Source organism: Triturus cristatus, chromosome 7 (genome assembly GCF_964204655.1).
Source record: "Triturus cristatus chromosome 7, aTriCri1.1, whole genome shotgun sequence".
Lineage (NCBI taxonomy): Eukaryota > Metazoa > Chordata > Amphibia > Caudata > Salamandridae > Triturus > Triturus cristatus.
This window is the reverse complement of record NC_140590.1, coordinates 1,879,465,220-1,879,486,830: the sequence shown is the minus strand read 5'-3', so window position 1 is coordinate 1,879,486,830 and position 21,611 is coordinate 1,879,465,220. Positions and strand designations below refer to the sequence as shown.

The following is a 21,611-nucleotide window of genomic DNA, read 5'->3' as shown; positions in this document are numbered from 1 at the left end:
CTCTTGTTGGATGGACTGTAGGAGGCGGGGGTTGGTTTTTACGATGGAATTTTTCTAGCACGGGGTAACTCTGATGAATGGAATTGTGCTACGGTTTCACGGGATACCAATAACTGAGAAAAGTTCGTACTTGGTTACGTGCAGACAGTGGTCGGGCCGTTGGTGCCTAGTACTCGTTATGGCACTTGTGTATTGATTGTGTCGGTCTTCTGTCTGTATGTGCGGACTGTTGGTGGTAAATAATATGCATCAAGAACAGTGGTGACCCTGAATAGGCATCTTATTAATATCACCACAGTAGGGAAAAGAGCTTTGTGTGTCTGGCATACCGTTCATTCTACCGTGACTATAAAGTTATTTCCCAACTATGGATGCATTGAAGCGCACTGATGGTCAAGCTAATTGAAGTATGTTGAGTGTTCATCGGTCACCTGCCTGCTAGTGTCATATCGAAACTATATTTATGGAGATGCGCTATGGTCCTGGAAGGCAGAGCTACCACACAGTGTATACAAGCTACGGATACAAATGTAGATGAATTTATTGGTCCAACCTGGAGTATCTCAAGTGACAAATCTTTCAGTGTCCTTTGCTTTACCAGCCTTTGTTTAATTAATCTAAATCTCCACCGGCTCAACATACGTATTTTGGTGGTTATGCTTTGCGGATGTCCTTACCGTGCGCTGTATCTCAGCAAATGATTTAAATAGACCTGGGGAAGCAAAGATCTGCCTGATTTTGCCTGGGCTCACCAGTATGACTACGGCTCTCACAATTGATAATGCACATCCTTCAACGGGATGGACACGGGGCCCGGAGTTATCACACGTGCAGGTTTGCCCATATGGTTCATGTAGTGTTTTAACCACAAGGCGCAACTGTTCCTCAATTGTACGAACTTTATTAGATGGCAAGATAGAGGGTTCTGCCCTCGTGGTTGGTTTTAGGGTGGTGCAGTCGCGAGCCGTCCTAGGAGACTCCGCTCACGGACATGCTTCAGTGGGATTAGGGGTTTCAGTACACCCTGACAAATCAATTAAGCATCTCAAAGTAGCTAATCATTTTCACATTTATTACGGCCACCCATAACATCAAATGTAAATTCTCGGGTGATGGGCCTTTGCACATGTCCTTTTGCCTCCGATTTAGATAAACACTCAAGGGCAGGGCCCTTTGCTGTAGTCAGCATGTGAATGAGGCAGGCCTAGGGAAAACAAACTCCTCGTGGGCGGCTAGCTCTCGGTTGGCTATGCAACTGAGCTATAAGGGTGGCTCACCTCACCTCATGCTATTAGAAGCACTGATTAGCCAACAGATGGGCTTGTGGGAGTTAGTGCTCTTTTTGTAGTAAATATAGGGATGCAACGACGTGCTCAGTATGATGCGGGATGGTTGTTATTTGGGCACAGCCGTGTGGTTGGTCTTTCCTCATAAGACTGGGGTTAGCCTGACTGTAACCTCCCGGTTTGTCACACATGGTTCTATTTGGGGGGTTTCAACGCCCTGTGCTGTGAGGCGAATGGACGGCATGTAGTTTCCTAGTTGCATTGTTAGACCGGTTATTAGTAAATTGATTGAGGAGAGCCACTATTGCCCGGTACAGCTGGGCATAAAGGAATGCCAGGCAAGATTCTAGGGTAGGCAGGTAGTGGTACTCATCGTGTATTTGATGTTTGTCTCACTGGCAGGCCGCCATGCAAGGGGACCATGTACCTAGGTCACACATCAGGCAGTGCCAGGTTAACAGGGACGATGTGTACTAGAATAGACAGGATTGGTTCCCACCACTGTTGGTTAGATGGGGGGCTGTCATATTTTTCTTGCCACCGGATCCCCCCTTTATCCAACATTCCTCAGGATAGCTGAGGATGCGTGTGTTGCTGTCAGACCGGCTATTAGTTATAAAAACACCAGGTACCATGAATTATTTAGTTGTACTAAAGTCTTGGTACTCACAGGTCGCATATGGTTCGATACATACACCTTTGGACAGGACTGCTCCATCTCGTTCAAGGGGAAGTAAACATATGGGTATGCTAACTTTGCAGAACAGTGGTGGTTAGCTCGCACACATGGATGTGCTGGGAGTTTGGGGGCAGGGTAGCATGCATCATCTTGTCACTTCTCTGTCAGAGCCAGCAGACCCCTAAGGTTACAGCGCGCTCTAGGACACGTCATGTGGGAGGTAGGTCCAGGATGAACGGTTGTGCTGAGCGCGGCTCAAATCCAAAGCGATTGTGGTATCTTTCCGAGGGGCACATCTGGTTGGGCAGTACGAAAATTTAATGTACAACCAGGGTTCCCCTTCCTTTATGTCATATGCTGCTTATCCATTGTTTCAGCAGAGTTTGGGGGCAGGTTATGTGGCCCAAACGGGTGGGGGTTTGATGTTTGGTCGGGTCGATCGACCGAGTACAGCCAAGTTTGCTGGGTATATCTGGGAAGGTAGGAAGGCCAGGCAAGAGTTTAGCAAAAGCGCAAAGGCAGGTAGGGTACTTATGGTGTATGTGAGGTAATTTTCACTGGCAGGGTGCCAGGCAGGGAGACATTGTACCTAGGTCATTTACATCAGGCAGAGATGCCCAGTGGAAGCATGTGGGCGACTGCACAGAACCGGATACTGCACAGGTTAGATGCCAGCAAATTGGGGCTGCACTACGGCAGATGAGAAGGTAAACCTTACTGATTCACAGGCGGGGTATGGTGGTAGTGGTGGGGTAACCTCTTTTTATCAGGATCTCTCCACGGCTAGTTAGCGGTGCTAGTTGTACCATCATTAGCACCTGCAGCGGCTCACAGAGGTAGCAGTAAAACTTTTATCTCGCCTGGGATGGGAGCTGGCAAGGTCATAAAGCTTTGCAGCCAGTATCCGATTAGGCCAAGACGTATCGGTGATTGTGCAATGGGCACTAAGCAGTAGAACTAGCTAGTTTCAACATATCCTGGTACACCGTCAGTTATACAAGTAAGGCCGTTGGCTACACGTGAATAGCCACTTCCTGTCAGCTGGTGCGGTGTGTGCGATTCCCTAATGAGTGCGGGTTGCCTTGTTAGTGCTGATATGGAGGGGATGCAGCACTTATTCGGACATCCACCAGGCCACATCGTGCAGTCATAGAAGGTTAAATTGATAGCTTGATGGCATGGTACCAGTTGCTTCAGTTAAGCGCATTTTCCTTGGCAGTTGTCAGCGAACATTCAGAATGCAATGTTGGTGGTTAGCCTGTTGTTATGCCTTTCAGAAGTTTTTAGCGCAGACATTAACAAGCATGGGTTAGTTGCCTGTGGTCTGCCCTGGGATTTATGTTCACAGGCAGGTGGAGCGGCAGAAATTAGAGGGGCTTGGGTTCGACCTCTGGTTACAGGTGCAGATCCTGGTGGTTCACTTGTTATCCCGTCCTTGAGTTCGATGAAACAAGTACCATTGTTTTGAGTAACGATAACGTATGATTTCTCCCGCCCTTCTGCCTTGGCTGACAGCTTTGCAGGTTGTGGAAGTTGCCTTCCAACTAGGGCGATAGTGTCCATATAATTGGGGGAAACCCCCTGGGTTAAACACAATTGGGCTACAAAGTATTAGTAGAACACTTGGCATTCCCAGAATTCAAAAACAGAGGTATTTGTACTTTGGTTCCCCTCTGGTTCACTCTGTCCTGTCTGCTCCCTGGTATCTAGCAGAAGTTGGGAAGGGCAAGGCTTCACATAGGGTGGTGACTGATGGAAGGCGATGGACATACTCCGAGTAGTGCTAAACTCAGATAATTGAGTGAAAGAGGAAGTAAGGCGGGCTTGTCAACTCTTACCTCCACCCGCACTGGCACTTCCTGGCAGGAGTGGCTTGTCAAAGGTATTGCTCTTCAGCCAGGCAATGGTAACATTGGACCAGCGCCTTATTATTGGTTTTAGGTCATATCAGTCTAAACTCCACGGGGTTTTAGAAAGGATGGGGGCACCTATCCAGAAGGGGCATGCTGGCCTCCGGTCCTGTATGGGCTAAGACTTGTTTTGGCTGTACCTGGGAGAGGCCCGGTATTCAGCATGTTGTAAGTAAAAAGGTCTACCTTGGTGGGGGGCCCTAGTAGTGACGGTGGCCACTCCCAAGGCTGTGGAGGAGTTACAGGGTGATCCAGAGTCTGCAGATACCAAGGGGTACTTCATGCAGCAGCACAGCGTGGTGCTAAGCCAGGATACCCAGGGATGTCTAGCGGTGTCCCCTGGTAGAACTACGGGCCCCGTAAGTCCTACGGGCGGTTGTGGGTCTGAGCAACTGGGGGCTGCCAACATACGCTCCGCCCACCTCTTTCGAGGGGGGGGGGGGGGGGGGGCGTGAGTAAGCAAGTGGACTGGTGGTCCACGGATGGGAGGGGTGGCCCCTCCCAAGATTTGGTATGCACCAATTGGCGACTGCCACGGTGTAATTTAGGCTTATCAGATGGGCAGGCGGCATAGGGGTTGGCCTGCCCTGGGATCGGATCGCCCGTAAGATAACCCACCATGTTTGCATATTGGTTATGCTAATAAACCTGCAGCAATATTTCTCCACTTACAAAAGTGTCGTGTGGTTTATTTATGTACTTATGTGTTATGTGACAACAGTTGCCGATATTGGCACTAAACCCCAGGCCCGAGCATTGCACTTTTTTAAATTTTTGTCTTTCTCTTGGGTCCCCTCGCCACGGATTGAACCTACCATTGATTTGCAGTTCCACGTCCTTGTGAAACAATGATTGCGTCTCTACACACCCTCTGGAGCGCACCTTCTGGGGCTCCACCTTACCTCGGCTTTAGGGTGGTTTGAGATACAAGGAAATAGTGAGAATGAATATGCTACTTACCAGTATGCATCTGTTCTTGGCATGTAGGGCTGCTGACATTCATATCTGTGCATAGATCGCCGCCTAGTGTTGGGTCCGGATGTTTGCACGTTGTTGTCCTGGAAGAGTCTTCGAAGTATCCTGAGATAGGTGACTCCTCCCTTGGACCACAGTGCGCATGGGCATCCTCTCCATCCTCAGATTGTTTTTCGCCATTGTGGCAGTGATGGAGTAGATACAGAAAGTGATGACCATGCTTACAGTAATTCTGAGAGCTGCAGCTGCTACAGGCGCCGGGGAGGAGGGTGGGCGATATGAATGTCAGCAGCCCTACATGCCAAGAACAGATGCATACTGGTAAGTAGCATATTCAGTTTGAGGCATGTGGGCTGCTGAATTCATATCTGTGCATAGAATATATAGCAGTACCCTCTATTAGCGGCGGCCACCAGTGCCAGCTGCAGCGGTCTGAAAAAGAGTTTTGAGAACAGCCTGTCCTACAGCTGCCTGCTGTTTTGATTGCACATCTACACAATAGTGTTTGGTAAATGTATGTGTAGTGGACCAGGTGGCTGCTCTACATATATCATGCAAAGGAATGTTTCCCAGGAAAGCCATGGAGGCCCCTAACTTACGTGTTGAGTGGGCTCGTGGGGGAATCGTTAATGTGCGTTTAGCTTTTTGATAGCAAATTTGAATACATTTAACGATCCATCTGGCTATACCTGCTTTGGAGATGGCGTTGCCTTTGTGGTGTGGGGCAAAGGCAACGAAAAGTTGTTTTGTTTTCCTGAAGACTTTAGTCCTGTCTATATAGTACATGAGGGCTCTCTTTACATCCAGTGTATGGAGTGCTCTTTCTGCGACAGTTTGTGGGTTTTGAAAGAAAACAGGCAGTTCAATAGTTTGATTCATGTGGAACTGCGATATCACCTTGGGCATGAATTTGGGGTTGGTACGTAGTACGACCCTGTTGGCGTGAACCTGTATGAATGGCTCTTGAACGGTTAGTGCCTGGAGTTCACTAACTCTTCTTAACGAAGTGATTGCTACTAGGAAAGCTACTTTCCAGGTGAGGAATTGAATCTCGCATGAGTGTAGAGGTTCGAAGGGTGGACCCATCAGGCGTGTGAGGACCAAGTTGAGGTTCCACATTGGAGCTGGTGGGTGGCTTGGAGGAATTACTCGTTTGAGTCCTTCCAAGAATGCTTTGATGGCAGGCACTCTGAATAAAGAGAGGTGCTGCCTGTTCTGGAGATAGGCTGATAATGCGGTCAAATGGACACGTATTGAGGTGTATGCCAGATTGAATCGGTATAGGTGTAAGAGGTAACAAATTATGTTTTGGATGGATGCGTCTAGCGGGTCAATGTCATTGTTATTGCAATAAATTACGAACCTTTTCCATTTGGTTGCATAGCAAGCTCTGGTAGTGGGTCTTCTAGCTTCCTTAATGATGTCCATACAGTCAGGTGGCAGGTTCAGGTAGCCAAACTCTAGGACTTCAGGAGCCAGATTGCCAGGTTCAGCTGTTGCGGATCTGGGTGCTGAATCTCTCCATGGTTCTGCGTCAAATGCGCGGGTTTGATCTGCAGCCTTTGATGCGGCACCACGGAAAGTTCGAGAAAGGTGGTGTACTATGGTTGGCGTGCCCATGTTGGAGCAACCAGGACGAGTGTTAGTGAGTGTTGTCTGAGTTTGCGTGCCACCAGCAGTATCAATGGTGCTGGGGGAAAAGCGGACGCAAATCTGCCGGACCAGTTCATCCATATCGCATTGCCCTGCGACTGCGGATGTGGGAACCTGGCGGCAAAGCTTTGGCATTTTGTGTTTTCGCTTGTGGCGAATAGGTCTATCTCTGGATGACCCCACTGCTGGAAGTACGGTTGGAGTACTGATGGGTGTAACTCCCACTCGTGCATCTGGTGGCTGTGTCTGCTGAGCAGATCCGTCATCTGGTTGTCCTTGCCGGGGAGGTGTTCCGCCATGAGGAACATGTTCCTCTGAATGGCCCACTTCCACATGCTCTGAGCCAGATGAGACAACTGTGGAGAGTGTGTTCCTCTCTGCTTTTGTATGTAGTACATGGCGGTCATGTTGTCCGTCCGGATCGACACGACTTTGTTGCACAAGTGTACTTTGAATGCTTTCATTGCTAGGAAGATTGCCATCAGTTCTAGAAGGTTGATGTGCATCTTCTTTTGTTGTATTGTCCATAGTCCCTGCACTGTGTAATTGAGTACATGAGCTCCCCATCCCTGGAGAGACGCGTCCGCTGTCAGTATTATTTGTGGAACAGGCTCTTGGAACGGTCGGCCCTTGCAAAGGTTTTGTGGATTCCACCAATGCAGAGAGTTGTATGCCCGACCGCTCACCAACACTAGGTCTTTTAGTTGCCCGTGAGCCTGATTCCATTGACGTGCTAAGCACTCCTGAAACGGGCGCATATGTAGTCTTGCGTGTGGGACTATGAAGATGCAGGAGGCCATCATGCCTATCAACTGCATGAACACTCGCGCAGGAAGGGAGTGTTGGGGTTTGTACTTGGAAATCAGCATTTGCATGCTGTTGATCCTCACTAAATTTGGTTGAGCTGTGGCCGTCAGAGTGTTTATGGTCGTGCCCAGGTACTGACGTACGTGTGCGGGTTGGAGATGTGATTTTGGGTAATTTAGTGAGAACCCCAGACTGTGAAGAAGGTGAATGGTGCGGACATGTGGCTGGCACATTGCTGGGCTGACTTTGCCTGAACAAGCCAGTCGTCCAGGTAAGGGTAGACGTGAATGTGTTGCCTCCGTAGATGTGCAGCAACAGTAGCTAGGCACTTTGTGAAAACTCTGGGTGCTGTTGTCACGCCGAAGGGAAGAACCTTGAATTGGTAGTGCTGCCCTTGAACAGTGAACCTGAGATATTTTCTGTGTGAGGGGTGAATGGGTATGTGGAAATACACATCTTTGAGGTCTAGCGTGGCCAGGAAGTCTCCCTGTTTGAGCAGCGGGAGGACTTGTTGTAGGGTGAGCATGTGGAAATGCTCTGAGAGAATGTAGCGGTTGAGGGGTCTCAGGTCTAGTATAGGTCTGAGTGACCCGTCCTTTTTTGGTATTAAGAAGTACAGGGAGTACACCCCCGTGCCTTGCTCGTGGACGGGTACGACCTCTATTGCGCCTTTTTCCAGCATACTGAGCACTTCCTGCTGTAAGAGCGCTAAGTGCTCTGAGGACATAGGACGGTGTTTTGGCGGTATTGTGGGTGGAGTGGAGGTTAATTCTAGGCAGTAACCGTGTTTGATAATATCTTTGACCCACCTGTCCGTGGTGATGGTGTTCCACGTGGACAGGAACCTTTGTAGCCTTCCCCCGACAGGTGTTATGTGGTCGGGAGGAAGGGAGAGGGCGTCACTGTTTGTTCTTGGGGGAGGACCTGGTATTGCCGTATCTGCGTCCTCTGCCCTTTGTGCTGGAGCCACGATACCCACCCCGGGTGTTTTTATCGTAGGTACTTTGTGTGTTGCCCTTGTTGTAGGTTTGCTGTGACCCCTGTCCTCTGCCTGCTCCTCTATTTCCGGGGCGACGAAAGGAGCCACTCCGAAAGGTCTGCGTTTGGAGAGCCCCCATGGACTTTGCAGTGTCTGTGTCCTTTTTTATTTTTTCTAGGGTGGTGTCAACCTCTGGCCCGAATAAGTAGTCAGGGTTGACCGGCTGATTGAGGATGTTATTTTGAACCTCAGGTTTGAATCCGGAGATTCGTAACCAGGCGTGTCGTCGTAGCATGACGCTGGTGTTTATGGCTCTGGCAGCTGTATCTGCGGCATCTAGTGCACACTTAATGGATGCGTTTGTGAGGAGTTGTCCCTCCCTGATGAGGATCTCTGCTCCCTCTTTGTATTGGTCAGGGAGATGTTGGAGTAGGGTTTCTAATGTGTCATAGTGTGCGCGATCGTAGCGAGCTAGGAGCGCCTGGGTATTGGCAATACGCCATATGTTAGCTGCCTGGGCTGCAACCCGTTTGCCGGAGGTCTCTAGCACCTTGGACTCTTTGTCCGGGGGAGGAGCATCCCCAGTTGTCTGCGAGTGCGCCCGTTTGCGAGCATTTGCGACTACAATGGAATCCAGAGGCAACTGGCCTCTAATGTACGTAGGGTCCCCAGGCGCCGACCTATATTTCTTGTCGATCCTGGGGTTTATTACTCTTGCCCTGGTGGGTTCTTTGAAAATGTCCTTTGCTGGTTTGAGGACACCTTTCAACATGGGTAGAGTTTTGATATTCCTTTCGGAAGATGCGAAAGTATCCATTAGAAAATCGTCCTCGATTGTGTCAGAGTGGAGTTGCACACCATGATTTGCCGCAGCACGTTCAATTAGGGCGTTGAATGCGGCAGTGTCCTCTGTGGGAGACGTTTTTGCGCCATATAGCTGCGTGTCCTGTGTATCCATAGGTGCACCTGTGTCTACAGGGTCATCCCAAGCCTGGTCAGGGTCCTGTTGGCCTTCAGGGTCCATCTCTCTGGGGTAGGGGACGTCGTCACCCATATAGTCCTCCAAAACGTCGGTTTCGGAGTGTGTAGGAGAGAAGGACTGTGGATCTGGGTAGGAGGTATGGAGACGTTCGTAAAGAACTGGTTCCGAATCCGCTGGCAGCTTTTTCTTTAGCGGGATCCGGTAGGAGTCCAAAGCGTGTTCGGAAGATATTCTCCGCTTGTGGAGCATAATTCTGCCGGTGTCGGCATCGATAATGTGGGACGGTGACGTCTCCGTAGGAGAGCGTTCGGCAGGTGTGATCCTAGTTTGGGTGACACGTGTTCTTATTTCAAACATTTTGGGCGCCGTGGATGGCGGCAGGCCAAAAGTGATATGGGGTGGTGCTGGAGAAGCTTTTTGAGCTTTTTTCGGCTCGGGGCCCGACGTGTCCTGGAGGGCTGCCTTTTCTTTGATGCGTTGCAAGGACGCTGCAACTTGTCGCACCTGGAGCGCCGACGGTTCTTTGGCGCCGAGCGGTTCTGTAGAGGCAGGCGTGGGCTTCTTCGGGGCCACAGGGTCATCGAGTCGAGGAGAGGTAGTAGCCGTCGACGGCGTCGATGATTGGGCCTTAGGTGCTGCTTTCGAAGTGGTGTGCGGCGCAGCTGCCATTTTGACCTTCGTGGCCGGAGCCGATTGTTTCGGTGCCGGGTGCCGAGGCGGTTTGGCGGTACCGATGGCCTTTTTTCGTGTGTCGGCACCGACGTCGGCTGCTGCGAGTTCGGCACCGAAGTCCCGTTTGGTGCGGTCGGTGCCGACGGGTTTTGCTGGCGTCGAAGGTGTAGTGGGCTTCGATCCGACCAGTGTCACTTTCAGTTTCGGTTTCTGTGGAACCGACACGACTTTTGGTTTCGGTTTCGAGGAAGGGAAACCAGTCGTTTTGGGTACTAATGGCTGTCGCTGAATGTCCGAGGCCGGGCCCGAGGGCGGGGCCGAAGAACTGCGGGATAGGTCTTGGGTAAGGCCCGAAGGCGATCCCTCGACCGGAGCCATAGACTGACGCACTGGGATATCCTCCGTCTGTACGGGTAGGCCTTGCTCGTCACCGGAGCTACTTTCTTCGGCCCCTAAGGCCTCATCGTAGTCTCCTACCTCGGTGTCGTCTTCATCCCTGTGAAAGAGTTGTTCTTCGATGTCTTCCGATCCGGAATCGTGTTCGGAAGCGGGGCTGGAGGGTAGGTTCTCCACGCCTTCCACATCTTCGTCCTCGGCGCTGAAGATGTTGGTCGGGGCCGGTGCCGCTTGCTGCGCTTCAAGTCTCGCTGCTCGTCGATTCCGGAGAGTCTTTTTGGATCGGAATCGGGCACAGGCCATACATGTGGATTCGTCGTGATCCGGTGAAAGGCATTTGTTGCACACCGGGTGGACGTCGACATGGGGATATTTCGTATTGCAAACAGGACACCGCTTGAATGGTGTCCTCGATTCCATCGTCGATGGTGTCGATGGTCGATGCGAAAAAGTTGTTTTTGAAGTTAGTAAACTAACAAGTAACTGTCGATACCGATCGGGAACAGTACCGACGCGAACTAAAGGCCTTTTGGCCGGAAATATTTTTTCCCTAACTTGAGTCAAGATAAGCACATCCGAACCCAATGGCGGAAAAGAACAATCTGAGGATGGAGAGGATGCCCATGCGCACTGTGGTCCAGGGGAGGAGTCACCTATCTCAGGATACTACGAAGACTCTTCCAGGACAACAACGTGCAAACATCCGGACCCAACACTAGGCGGCGATCTATGCACAGATATGAATTCAGCAGCCCACATGCCTCGAACACTCTGTTATTAACCATGGTGGTGACATGTTTAACATTCAATACCTGTGTTACAGGTCTCCGCCAGAGAAGACTCCAGCCTTCCTCCCTCTTCTCTGCTCCCTAAAGTCTGATGTTCCGCCCTGGTTTTTGCTCACTGTACAGAGACACCGGGCCACTGGGGGCAGAGGGCAGACTGCTTGTAGTCCTCACATTAGGGGGGGCTGTGACACCTATATAGATATAGGGTAGATTGGATGGGTTACATCGACCTGTCGAAGGACACAGGAGTGACGTGAAATGTAGCTGTGCTTATTCTTTGTTCATGTGGCTTCTGGGAATGAAGTAGTGCGTGTGAAGCCTGCATAATATGCGCCTCTGTGTCTTTAACTCAATGAGGACTTTCCTCGTCTACCCTAGCCCATAGAGCGGTCGTGCTGCTTCATGAAAGCATCCCCCATTTTCAGAAGAACCAGGATTGATGTTACGGCTGTCGACGGAACTTCAGGCCAAGTGAAGATTATCTTTCTGAGGCGGATACCAGTCACAGGAGGTTGCACCCCCTCTTTACCTTCACCGAGGGGACCCAGACCCTGACCAGGAGCTGTGGTAGTGAAGACACAAACAACACCTAGAGGCAAGGATTCAACATTGACTACGGTTCTCCTATAGACATGAACAATAACCCACCATCTGCCACTGCCTGCTCACCATGATCCTCTGCGGGGTGACGCCAATAGTGCTTGCAATGTCCTTGCGTTTCTCCCCGTCCGGGTAGTGGTCCTCCTGGAAGGCTCGCTCCAGCTCCTGCAACTGCTCTGGAAGGAAGAGGGGGACACTCAGACAAGACCCCTGGCGATGGGAGGTCCTGAGAGGAGAAATATCCAATAATCTTGGAAAAGATCACAATGAAATCAACAAGCAGTAAATCCAAAGAAGGCGAAACATAGAAAGAATGTGGGATATGGAAGAGTGGAAAGAAGAGAAGGCAGGGTCAGGAGTATGAAGAGAGAGCACATGGAAGCAGAACAGGGGAGTGGAGAGTCAGTGTGCATGTGCGTGAGTACTTGCTTGCGAATGTGTGCGAACGTTTGTGTACATTTGCATGTACATGTGCATACATGTCTCAATGTGTGTGTGCATGCATGGATGTGTTTGTCTGTGCTTGTGAGCGTGCCTGTGGGCATATGTGCGTGTGTGTGCGTGCGTGCAGGTGTGTCTCCGAAGGCTATTCATTCTGGGTAAAAGGGGTGGTCCCTTTATGTGAGGTAATGTAAACCCCTTGAAAAGCCCCCAAAACAGAGATATTTCTTTAACCTTTAAGCCCTGGTTGTCCATAGGAGGCCTCTCAGGACCAGTTCCAGGTCAGGCTTGCACGAGAGTCCCACAGGATGCATTAACATACGGTGAACATATATGCGAGTTGCACGTAGACGATGATTCTCCTCACAGACTCGGCATTGATTCGGCCTAGTGTGTGGAACATATCCCCCCTTAACTAATCCACAACCGATCGCAAAGGATAAAAATCAAAACCTTTACCTCCGACCTGCACCCCGTCAGCAGGGGTGTACCCCAAGGCTCAGTGCTCTCACCGCAACTGTTCAACATATAGATGGAACCCCTCACCTCCATACTTAAAAATGCTAATATCCCCTTCCACCTATATGCCGATGACACCCAGATCTATCTGGAAACCTCCTCCACAGACAACATCCTGAGACTAAACAACACCTTAAAAGAATTTCAACACTGGCTGTCCCTAAATCACCTTAAACTTAACCAGGACAAAACGGAGATCCTCCTCATCTCCATCAAAGAAGAGAACCCACAAATTGCAGAATGGCTTAAAGCTTTGGATACTCTAAACGGTAATCTCACCCTGGCTAACTCCGTAAAATCATTAGGAATCACTCTGGACCCCAAACTGGACATGACCAAACACATCAAAAATTCTGCAAAGACCGCCTTCCACAATCTGAAGCTTCTCTACAAGATTAAACCATTCATTCCTAACAAAGACCTCAAAAAAGACACCCAAGCACTGGTGCTACCCAGACTCGACTACGGTAACGCAACCTTAACCGGCACAGGTAAAACCCACCTAGCTCCCCTCAAAACAACCCTCAACGCTGCAGCCAGAATGGTCACTGGAATCAGGAAATATGATCACATTTCTCCTGCACTAAGAGAACTGAAATGGGTCCCAATTGATCAGCGGGCGTACTTCAGAACGGCCTGCCTCACACACAAAGCCTTACACACAGGGAAACCGGACTACCTGGCCGCCAAGCTCAAGAGGGCAGGTCAGACAAGGAACCTCAGGAGCTCCAACTCCCTCCTTCTCATCCCCATAAAAACACGCAAACAATCAACCGCGGCTAGGTCTTTCGCGGGAAACGCGCCCAAAATCTGGAACTCCATTCCAGGGGACATCAGAACGATCCCGTCCTTCACAAAATTCAAAATGCACCTTAAAGCCTTCCTCCTCAACCGCTCCATCCAGAAGGGATAACTCCCGCCCCCACGCCAAGCCCTATCCCCGTTACGCTTTGTCTCCGCACCAACTGATTCACCTCAGCCAAAACCGAGGTTCCCTCAGGTCCCTTGAACTACCTCAACTATGCACACAACAAGGACACCTCAAGACTCTCCTACCACCTCAAGAATACGCAGCACCTGTGGACTTCTGAATGTTTGTTTAATACTGCTTTATTAAGTATCTCTTATGAAACACTGTTGTAAAGCGCTCCGATACCCCCGGGTCAGGGCAGTGCTATATAAAACTCCTAAAATAAATTTAAAAAAAATAAATAATCAGGGTTTCACCCACGATCATTTGTTAACTGCAGTGACCTAAGTGCATGTCTGTGCTTTGTAGGAGACTTCTGCGGGAAGCAAACCTAGTGAAGGACCCCTCTGTCTAGGAGAGTGACGTAATGCAAGACTACGCTGTCCAGGAAATGACTGATGAGCAGACCCGGTCTACGACCTTGCAGCTTAGGAGACGGCTAAAGAGAGTGAAGCTGGTCTATGACCGTGCTACCTAGGAGACAACTGGTGAGCAGAAGTAGCCTACAACAACGCTGTCTAGGAGACAACTGGTGAGCGGACCTAGTCTACGACCACGCTGCCTAGGAGATGGCTAAAGAGAGTGAATCTAGTCTACAACCGCGCTACCTAGGAGACAACGGGTGAGCAGATTCAGTCTACGACCTTGCTGCCTAGGAGACGGCTAAAGAGAGTGGACCTAGTCTACGACCACGCTGCCTAGGAGACAGCTAAAGAGAGTGGACCTAGTCTACGATCACACTGTCTAGGAGACATCTGCTGACCAGACGTAATCTACAACCACGCTGTCTAGGAGACAACAGGTGAGCGGACCTAGTCTACGACCGCGCTGCCTAGGAGAAGGCTGAAAAAAGAGGACCTACTGTAAGGCTACTTTGTCTATGAAACAAATGGTGAGTAGACTCCGTTGCCTAGGAGATGGCTGACGTGCCACTACGACTACGCTGCCTAGGAGATGGCTGAAGAGAGTAAACCTTCTGTAAGACTACGCTGTTCAGGAGGCAACTGGTGAGCAGCCCTAGTATACGACCATGCAGCCTAGGCGATGGCTGAAGAAACGGACATACTGTAAGACTACGCTGTCTAGGAGACGTCTCTAGAGAGTTGACCTAGACGTTCTGGAATGATGCGCCTGGAAGGTGACATTGTATTAGGCTCACACCACGTCCAGTGAAAAAGTACCGCTGGCACCAGTGAATACAGAGCTAGCGAGGACGGCAGAGAAGAAAGGGTTCGTCAGGAGCTTAAGTGTATGACTACCCTGTAATATGGTTAAATTTAGTTTACAAGGCACACGAGTAGCATATGAGCCAAGGGGCGTGTCCTCATCTCAATGCTTTGCCAATGCTTGCTTGTAATTGCAAAAGAAAAAAATAAGACATTTCAGAAAACAAGCTCATCTTAAGGTTTCTTCAAGCTGTATTTTGAATTCAATATTTTGTATCCTTATAAATGGCATGATTTATTTTTTCAAATACTTCTCACTCACAAAGGAAATTCTTAACAGAATTTAAAAGCTTGTCGATTGTGATCCACCTTACAGATAACAGAGAGCAGCGTTTGCAGTTACTTAAAACAACATAACTGCTGCTTGGAGCCTTGAATAAGAAGTGTCTGAATTTATAGGAGAATTCTTACAAGGCTTAATTTACTCTCCACTGGACCCAGAATGAAACAAATGCTCTGGCCTTTTGGTTCTCTGCAGCAGCCCAGGGGACAGGTTTATTAGTGTCCAAAAGAAGAGACATCTCCTTGCAGTGATTCCAAGTACACCGTCAGCTGAGCCAGTGCGCCAGTGCGCCAGTCTGCCAGTGCGCCAGTCTGCCATCCCCTCAGCAACATAAAAGCTGCTGCTGTGCTCCAAGGCAGGGACTTTAATTGAATATGTGGAACACAGGAGAAAAGTAAAACAACCTGTTAAAGTCTCCTCTTCAGCTTCTCCTGGCAACAATACACCACTTTTTTGTGCTCTTATGTAGGAGCTGGAGGGGTAGACAGCAACACCAAGAGTGCGGTGGCAGGTAAGGCGAGGTAAAAGCAGAACACATACCCCATGCAGCGCTCACAGAAAAAGATAAAAGTAGTTGTGATCTGTCGAAGGGAACAAATCACCCTGAAGAGGAAGGAAAGCCGTTGAACAAGAAGCAAGCAAACAAGACTGAAAAGAAAGCCAAATCCATGATAAGCAACAGCCAACCAAAAGCCACTCCAAGTGTTTGACATGTACAAAGATTTCTTCATCAAGAAGCAACTGCGAGCTGTCCTGTGGTGAGACCTAGAATCAGGAACCGCGGCTTCTGTGGCCCGGCACCCACCTCTACTACAACTACTGAGGTCTGAAATGTCCCTTAACTTGCACAGTTCTCATCCAAACTCATCCTGCCCAACTCTTGCTCCTGGAGTCAGGATGGCTGCATCCCAGATCATGCCCTGTTCATATGTTGCTATGACCCCCTGAGCCACTACAGGTCAGTAACACTTTACAAAGAACACAAACCACTATACACAATGGTGCATTTCAGTCTGTTTGATGATCCAGGGTACTGGCTGCTCATTAATGCATGCAGGGCCAGCTCTGATCACTGTGCAGTTGGTCAGCAGTGGCATTTGACCCTTGGGCCACAATGGACTCATCAAAAGGGTCACTGTGATGCTATATGACTCCCTATGTCCAGGAATCTTGTTTTTGGAGTTGGAAGGTGGATGGTCAGATCCCAGAGGGTAAAATCGTGTTGCTTTCTATATTGAAGGGCTAACATCACTTGTGGGGTATCCCAGGGTCCCTCACTGTCACCTACTCTATTCAACATCTGTGTCTTTTTACAGATCATTGGAGTTCAGATTACAGTGACATAGTCATACCGGCGATACCCATGTACAGGCGATGGGGGCCTTGTGTGACCTGCACCCAGTGCAGGCCTGTCTTGCTGCTATGAAATCTTGAATGTAGACACCCGATCTCAAGGGACAGAGACCAGACAAGAGTAGGCAAAGGCTACCGGAAACCCTACGCATCCCACGATCTTCAGCACGGACGTCACCCCAGTCCAGAACAGAAGAGTTCTTTGTGTAACTTTAATTCTGATGTCTGTTCAAGGACTGATTACTTTTCTTTTACTGAGCTGCTTTTTTAAAACTCCATTCTTTAACAAGCATTGGCAAAGCCATAGGGCTGACCTTGGCAAGCTGGTGCGATGGTCACTTTTTATTGTCCAAACATAGTGACCATTTGCATGCAATAAGAAAGAATTAGAAACTTCATAAAAATGGAATGAACAATTCCTTGATAGAACAGCACAGACACTTCTGAGTAGGGCGATGAATTTAGCATAGGTACGAAAACCCTTTTTTTAAACAACCTTTTTGGTAAGGTGGAGTATTATGTGGTGAGGGGGTTAAGCCGCACCATGTATTACCATCACGATACCCCGAAGATGGTCTTTGGATTTACGATAATAAATCGATAGCTCAGTCCGGGTCGTGTGGCTAAGAGCAGTCAGGCTTTACCAGAGGAACATGCGTTAAGAGTTTCAGAGCACCAACATGGATCATAAGTAATTGACACAGATCAATAGAAATCTGACACCAATTTATACAAATAAACTGTATTTTCAGCTTAATTTAGACACCAAAATGAACGTGATCAAACACAAATAACCGGAGTTATGTTTTTTAGAAGAAAACATAAATCACAGCAATTCAATGCTGCAGAACTTGCACTGCGGGCGATTGGAAACAGTGGTAGCGACAATCGTCACTCGCTGATGGAGTCGCGCGGAACCCACGGAGGGTAAAGGTGATGACAGTCCCAGGGCCAAGCCACAACAGTTAGTTCAATTTTGCCTGGCCCGTGCAGCCCGGGAGAAGGGGAGTCCTGGCTGCCCCTGCTGCTGAACAGCAGCCGTGGGAGAGCTGCTTTGAACAAGAAGGAAAAACACAACAACGGGGTGGTTGCTGACATCGGCTGAAGGTCAGATGGAGTGCCCTATGGCTGCAGCATTGAGTGCAGGGGTTGGTTGCAGGATTGATGACCAACAAGCCTTGGCAGTGTTAAACTTTGGAGAAAGGTACTTCAGCATCTGATTGTCCCAGGGAACACAGTAGCTGCCTGTAACTTCATGGAAGGCAGGACTTAAGTTCCCAAAATACATTTGACCATCTGGATTTGGGCGCCCCCTCGGAGGGCTCGATGGCCAGGTGATTCTTCGGATTCCGGAGCGTTGAGGTACCTGCAGGGGACTAGTGCCACTAGTCCAGGGGAGTCTGCGGTTGCTTCTGGCTCTCACGGGGGTCCCACTGTCTCGGGGAACCAGCCTCTAGCCTAGGACAAGTCTTGTTCATGCAGTTCGAGGAGGGCTGTACAGGTGCAGAGTATCCGTGTTTTGCTTCTTGCAAAGTCCTCTTGTCGCAGACACGGGTCTTTTCTTTGTCCTCTTTGATGCACGTTGGATCAGAATGGAGGTTCTGGTGTCAGGGGGGTGCCCTAAATCCTAGACTTTAGGGGTGTGGCAGCAAGTAGCCAGCAGTGGCTCCTCCGCTATTGTAGTGTAGTTCCAATAGTTCCCTTTCATGCAGGACCTACGCTGTTTACGGATAACATATACTGTGGGTCTGGTGACAGGCTGAGTCCGTACACCCCACCGCATATGTTAGCCTATGGTTTGCATTAGCAAGCTCGCAGTGCCACAAGAATCTCCTGTTATCAGAGAGATTCGTTTTTGACAACCTCAGAACACAATAACCTCAGACTCGTGGAAACAATATACTACTTTTCACCCAGTCACTTGTGCTTGCTTGTTTTCTCTCAGAGAGATACACAGAAGAAACAGTCGGGTTTGTTTACAATAAGAATTTATTGTACCGTTGTTCTTCTCGTGTAAAATATATGCGCTGCTACAACTGTAACACAGTTCAGAGATATAGAACCAGCAGTACAGTGAATAAAAGGAATAGTACAGCTCTACCATTTTTCAATAGTCATGAACCTATACATGAATATAAAATGCATTTATAAAATAAAGTGCGTACTTCTAAGATGCCTGTCTAGATCTACCTAAGTGTACCTAGCATGTGAGTAAGTGCAAAAGAGCCTAAGCCTAAGAGCCTAAGAGACAAGAATCCCGCTAGGATTTAGTCGAACACCCATACCTGAAGAGTGAAAGTGTGGGACTTCGTCCTGGGCTTGAGCTGGACACCCCGCAAAGGATAGTCAGACCACTGTCAGCTGGAGCGATGGCATGCCGGAGCCGCAGCGTCTCTGGTCAGTGTGTTGGCCTTGAAGTCTCGGTCCCTCCTCCTTACTGATAGCAAGAGGTGCTGTATTTATACAGTCTATGTGCGTATGTTCCCCATTGTTCAGTATGAGGATGACGTTGGGGATTAAGCCTTTGTAAGTGGATAGGAGAGTTGAGGTATGTCCCCTGGAGAGTGTTCTCATAAATTATTCATATGTGCGAAGGATGACGTCTTAGCAATATCGATCGGGCAGAGCTCACCCTCGTCATGAAACTAGGTGAAAGGTTCAGTCCTTAAAAGGCCTCAGTCCTTATACGGCGGTCAGTCCCTATAAGGCATTCTGTCCTTATTTGGAGTTATGTCCTTATAAGGCTCGTTCATATGAAATGAAGGGGAGATGATGTAGGGAAAGAGTACGATGTTCGCTAAACCTCTGTCAGGGCACAGATATGAAATATAACACTATGGAGGAGCGTCACCCCCCCTGCCCCCCACCGCTGAAAAAAGAGAAAAATGTTAATAAAACTAATTTATTATCATTTATTTTTCTTCCGCTGCTAGAGCCAGCCAAGTCTGGGAAGGGCCATGATGACAGCAGGGAAGGAGCAGTGCAGCCCTGTACGTGTGTGTGAAGGTTTGGCCAAACCGTCATGCGCACTTAGGTTTCTCCAATCCAGCTGTGCTGCACAGCCGGGATAGAGAAGCAGCACAGACTCCCAGGCACTATCTGAGCTGCAAACCAAGCCGCTCAGACCAATCCTGGCGCTGCTCTCATGCTATTGAGAGGAGCGCTGGGATTGGGTGGGGAGCCTGTGCTGGTGTCCCAGGGACGGCTGGGACACCATCAGAAGAGAAGAGCAACACCGAGGCGGACGGCATCTTTGGCGGCAGAACAGATACTTTGTTTTTTTAAGTTCCTATTGTTTTCCTAATCCCCCGTTACGGCCATCCATCCCCCGCCCCCCACTTAAGCTTTGCAGCGGCCACCACTGCAAGTGGCCAATGGGCTTCTAGTCCATGCAGCAAATCCCCCCTGAGGTGACCACATCACCTTTCCAACCCAGAACCGACAATGACAATTTCTACCCCTGGTAACAGTCTTCCCTAGGTGTACAGATCAAGCAGCCCACCGTAGAGGTGTGGCTAGCCTTCTGGGGGTGTACACCTCATGAATACCTCATTTTCCCACCTGCCGAGGTGTAAATGTGCCTGGGGCAGGGAGATGGCTGTTTCCTCCCCTGAGAGGCAGCCTGATTGCATATCAGAGGTGGTGCATATTTTGAGGCTCAACGCCTTGATATGCCGCTTCACTAGCCTTCCTGAGAGGGAGGAGATGCGACCTTCTTCGGGGAGTGATCATACTGCCTGGAAGGAGGTCAGAATACTGTCTTGGCAGCAGCAAACACGGGCTGCCAGCCAGAACACAGAGAAGCAGGGGCGGCCAGGTGGGTAACCTCTACGGTATGAACCACAGAAAGGACCGTCCCTAGTTGTGTCTAAGAGATGCCCAATTTAGTGGGAGCAAATCACAAAAATTGACGGACTGGCATCACACACCCCCAGGTGTCATGCTTCATCATCTGCCAGTCCTCGACCTCTAAAAACCGCGTTTGATAGAGGGCGGGCATTCACCTGAAGACAGGGATGCACTTCTAAACTAAGTGGGGGCCCAAACAAAAAAAGGAGTGAGTGAATTTAAAAACCATCATAGTATACCTGAACAATTTTTATTCTATGGGGTTACTATGTGGGATTAAAATATATAAGTGCGGTGAGTGGGGACCTTATCATCCCGTCGCCGCTGTGAATCAGTGATTGTTAATAGGGGGTCAACATGTTTCTGCCTGTATTGTCCACTTGGGTACGTGGCATTCGTCAGGACCTTAAATATTGGGCTCCAATCTTACCACTGGGGGCGTAGGCCTAGAGCCAGCTGCCACCTGTTTAGAGAAACCTGTAAGAGAGAGGGGGTGAGACAAACATATAATACTCAAAATGGTTGTCATTCGGTAGACCTTGATGTGTCACAGTCCCGCTCCATACTTACTGCTCTCTCCTAAAGTGAAAAAGGTGAAAAATGTATATGAGTGTCAGGCATCTGTGTTCACTCTGACATTCATGTGAATAAAATAGAAGTCTTACCCTATTGGAAAAACCTATTTGCCCCATGGGAGGGGTAGGGGGGAAATCCTTGTGGCCACATTCTGGTGGGAGACGATAAAGGATGAAGACATCAAGGATGAACTAGTCCATACAAAACCACCAGCCGCTACAGATGACAACCAACTGACACTATGGGGCCACCACCGACCAACTGGACATTACCCCTGTGGCGATTGCGTATCATGCCAATTCACGGCCACCACAAAAGAACTGGACATAGGTACTGAGCGACCATGGACTCAGAAGAAATTCTCTAACTGCATCACAGAAAATGTAGTGTACCTACTCAAATGCCCTTGCCAACTCATGTATGTTGGCATGACTACTAGGCGTGTAAAGACCAGAATTAGTGAGCACCGGAGCACTATCAGAAGGAAGAAAGATAACACCAAATTAACAAAACACTTCCTTGAGAAAGAACACTCTGATAAAGATCTAAGATGGACGGTACTGGAAGTAGTACAGAAGCGCAATGGCTGCCTCTCACATGTCTTACATGTTAGAGAACAGCGTTGGCTGTTTCGCCTTAAGACATGGAAAAACGGATTGAACGATGA

The 21,611-nt window shown here is 49.2% G+C and overlaps 1 protein-coding gene across 1 annotated transcript in view; it reads right to left on the bottom strand.

The window, feature by feature from the left end:
* Positions 1-21,611, bottom strand: part of NOBOX (NOBOX oogenesis homeobox) — a 273,977-nt gene that overhangs the window by 115,856 nt on the left and 136,510 nt on the right. Inside the window, exon 3 of the mRNA XM_085614780.1 lies at positions 11,797-11,903. Coding sequence (XP_085470906.1) covers positions 11,797-11,903 — 107 coding nt within the window. The remainder of the gene's footprint in view (positions 1-11,796; positions 11,904-21,611) is intronic.